The 3,838-nt window shown below is 33.2% G+C and overlaps 1 protein-coding gene across 1 annotated transcript; it reads right to left on the bottom strand.

Annotated features, from left to right (window-relative positions):
- Window positions 1–576: 576 nt before the first annotated feature.
- On the bottom strand, window positions 577–3,281 carry LOC125865888 (isoflavone reductase homolog). The gene is made up of 6 exons (XM_049546155.1): window positions 2,935–3,281; window positions 2,454–2,588; window positions 1,825–2,062; window positions 1,480–1,683; window positions 1,175–1,372; window positions 577–981 (listed from the first exon to the last, which is right to left on the bottom strand). Exons 1-5 carry the CDS (start codon window positions 3,115–3,117, stop codon window positions 1,206–1,208), a joined length of 927 nt encoding a protein of 308 aa, XP_049402112.1. The 5' UTR covers window positions 3,118–3,281; the 3' UTR covers window positions 577–981; window positions 1,175–1,205.
- Between the last annotated feature and the right edge of the window lie 557 nt (window positions 3,282–3,838).

Below are 3,838 nucleotides of genomic sequence, written 5' to 3'. Positions count from 1 at the left end.
ATTTAACATCAGGATAAACCTCTAACGCCTCTACTCCAAATAGTATGTTTTGGAAGTAGTATTTAACATCAAAGGTCCAAAGCTTGAGCACTTTTGATAACAAGATCATTTCTAGGATGCTATATGAGAACTAGTTACTTATCTGTCTGGGCTCATCTTAAGGAATCAAACTGGTTTAGTCAAATTTTCAAAGGAAGAAACATCACAGAGAATGTCCTAGTGACTCAAAAAATCATAAGAGACACTAATTAAAAAAACAATTTTCATAATGTGGTGGTAAAATTGGATATGGCTAAAGCTTATGATAGAGTGTCACATATATCATAAATTACAAGAAAAGTTAGTAATATTATAAAGCTAAACTTAAGGGGAGGATTATCATTTTAGCTATTTTGTTATACATCTCATTTGATTGACTTTGTTGGGAAAATAAACCTAACTAACTTTAAGGGGTAATTTGTTGTACTTAGATGGCCCAAAAAGTTATTAACCCAAGAAATTGCAGTAAAATGATCTCCAATTAGTGACCAACGTACAAGTAATTACATATGTTTTGAGAATATAATTGTCATGCCCCAAGGCTATCCCTAGACGCGACACGATGCTTTGAGCCACAAGTGACCCCTAGCTAACCACATGACATAGCATGATACTAAGAATAACAAAATCAACACAAAACTGAGATGTACATGCGGAAGCTAAAACTGAGAAATATCGAAATAAGCCCATAATACTCAAAGAGTCTAATATCTGAGAGACAACATAACATGGCTGAAACTTAACCGACTGTCTGAAAGTCTCTACTGACATGAGTTGCTAGGACAAACCCCTAGCTAACTCTAACATGTTTGAAAACTAAAAGTAATGACTGAACGGAAATCATAAGTGGTGTCCTCGAGGAGATGAGGACTCACAAACAGTGGTGAAATTAAAGCTGATACGAATAGCACTAATCGTGAGCTGGGTATTGAGCATCAGAACCTATATTATAAAACCATATAGGCAAAAAAGTGTGCGGTCAATACTTGGAATGTACTGAGTATGAAGGAATACATAATAGAAAAGGTAGAAATACCAAAGAGTAAACAAGAATTTAAAGTGTAGATATATCTCAAATGGTTTACATCTGAAAACAACTAATGTAACATCATAGAAAAGGCAGGAAGCTCCTTACCTTATGCTTAATATGAATGAACTCTATATTTTCAGACATACTGGTTGAGAATCTCATCTACCGGCATATATTTAACATCAGGATAAACCTCTGATGCCTCTACTCCAAATGATGGGTCAATTTCAAAATTAGCGTGGTCACCCTTCACAAAAGCAGTGTGATAGATCGATAATCCCACACTCAATGGAACCGAGGCTTCTGCAAGAAATACAATTACATTGAGACCACTTTAGTTTATGTTGACTGATAAAAATATCACTTAGATGGTCTAATCAAAATGAAGATCAAGAGCACAAGGCCTTTACCTTGTATGTTCTTGAGAACTTGTTCCTCTGGTACATATATTCTTTCAAGGTTCTTTCCAGTTTTCTTCTCCCACAAGGATACCAGCTCGTTTAACGTAATTATATTGTGTGGAGGTTTGATGTAGAGGATTTTGTTAAGTGTTTTTGGATCATCAACAGCCTTTATGGTATAGGTACCAATGTCTTCTTCCTTGTTAAAAACAGCTGTAGATACAAAAGGAGTTCAATGACTGTAGGAAAATGTGTCTTTCAGTTACTACTAGATGATAGATGCTTTCAAGGAAATATGTACTTTACTGGAAAGTGTTTTTTCATATGAAAAACTTGTACCAAATCTGTGTTTACCTTTAGTATTGCCATCTCCTAAGATGACAACTTTGTCGTTGGGAGGACCTGCAGCTCCAGGCTGTGCCAAATTTGGAAGAGAATAACCAGCAAAAAAGAAAGTGGTCACATAAGTGAATGGTATTCCTTCAGCCTCAACAACGCGGCGAATTTGAGCTTTAGTATTAAATGCTGTTTTAGCAGGCTCAACTGCATGGACACGATCTACATCGTTCCCAAATTCAGAGGGAAAGAATCTCTGAAAGTAAGAGAGGCATTTAGAAGAAGTTATTTTTCTAATTCAAACCAATATATACTGAATCAGTTGCAGAAGATAGAACATTCCATATATCTGGAGAAAAAAAACTGCAACAATATTTTATCAAACAGTAAATAAAACTCATAATTAGTCATATTGCTCATATATACACAGATTGAGAAAAAGAAAAGAAAAGAAAACATGCTGCCTCAATTAAATTACTGCAATCTTCAAAAGAATCAGAATTTTCACAGCAAAGGCTAGCAGATCCCGAAATTAAGCAATTCCAAGCACTATAATTTAAAACAACACAAAAGATACAGGAAAAAATCAATCTCACCTCCTGTTATCTCAATTTTACATAAACAAAAGTTGAAACCAATAAATTTACCTTGACATTGCCAGCTTCTTTGATAGCAGCAATTAGCTTGACCTGATCAGCTAAAAGGGCATGACCTACTGTAGAAATCACAACATCCACTTGTTTTATCGCCTTCACCAAACTGTCATGATCATATAAATCTCCCTGCATTTAACCACCAATTATTACCAACTCAAATTTATCATTCTCCCAAAATCGCACAATGAAAAAAACTAGCAAATCAAAGTGAGAGTAAATCAAAAACATAAAAAATAATTACAATTCCAGAAAATTCAACTTGATGGAATTTTCAGAAATTTGAAAAACACATACAATCTGTTTTCACTTTTTTTACTCCAAATCACTCACAAAATTCAAATACAACTACAATTTTCAAATATCATTTTTCCGCTTGGAAAACAAAAACTACTTTATCAAAGCATGACCAAATGTCTTCTTTAACTTTAAATCCTAAATCAATGTCTAAATTGAAAAAAAAAATGTTACATACATGGAGGAAGGTGACGCCAAAACTTTTGAAAGTATCGATGAGTTTGGTTTTGATAGGATTGGAAAGAGTGGATTCTCTAACCAAGACAAATGTGTCGTGGCCAGCTTTAGCACTAGCTTCGACGATGAACTTTCCGATGTAACCAGTACCGCCGATGAACAGAATCTTACTTTTTCCGGCCATTGATTTCTAAAACTGGTAGAAAGTTTTGATGAGAGAGAGGAGTAAAGAGCCAATTATTACTCCTAACACTCAAAATGGCACGCTTTTATAATTGCCAGTAGTCATTAGACACAGAAATATTAGGGATTTAGATTACTTTGAATGAATTACAGAAATGTATGCAGTCAGCTTGTTGGAGTTGTTCATGAATCTGTCCAAGTTCAGAAAAAATAGATTTTAGGGTAAGATACATTGCAAACTTGCTAGTAAGGATATCTGGATTAACTTAGTTTTAGATATTTTGAATTTTAAGCAATTTTTAAATTTCTAGAAGAGTGACAAAAAAAGAAAAAAATTAAAAGTCAAAAGTAGGTGATCACTTAAAAAAATTTCATCCACACACCTCCTAAATTTTATTTAGACAGATATTTCAATTAAATATTTGAATATATGATAAAGTTCGTTTCTACTAGATATCTTCAATTCAAATTTTGAAAATTTTTTTTAACATGATTTCAAATGTTCATTATAGCTTATTGAGATTGAGACCAATTTGTATAATTAAAAAATGTGACATATTTTAAGTGGTTAACTTATCTACATAATTGATATTAAAGAACACACGCAAAAGAATCAAAATTTGAATCGAAAGTGTTATTAGGAGCACTTTGTCAGGTGCTTGGTCAGATGTTCAATTGAAACATGTAATAATTCAAGAGTCTAATTTTATTTTATTTTACAA

The sequence above is a fragment of the Solanum stenotomum genome, chromosome 5, assembly GCF_019186545.1.
Source record: "Solanum stenotomum isolate F172 chromosome 5, ASM1918654v1, whole genome shotgun sequence".
Classification (NCBI taxonomy): domain Eukaryota; kingdom Viridiplantae; phylum Streptophyta; class Magnoliopsida; order Solanales; family Solanaceae; genus Solanum; species Solanum stenotomum.
This window is presented reverse-complemented; position numbering and strand designations above follow the sequence as displayed.

Coding starts and splice junctions, on each gene's coding strand:
- LOC125865888 (XM_049546155.1), bottom strand. CDS start 3,117: ATGGCCGGAAAAAGTAAGATTCTGTTCATCGGCGGTACTGGTTACATC. Junction 2,589..2,934: donor TTGGCGTCACCTTCCTCCAT/GTATGTAACATT, acceptor GGTTAAATGCAG/GGAGATTTATATGATCATGA. Junction 2,063..2,453: donor AAGAAGCTGGCAATGTCAAG/GTAAATTTATTG, acceptor TCTTACTTTCAG/AGATTCTTTCCCTCTGAATT.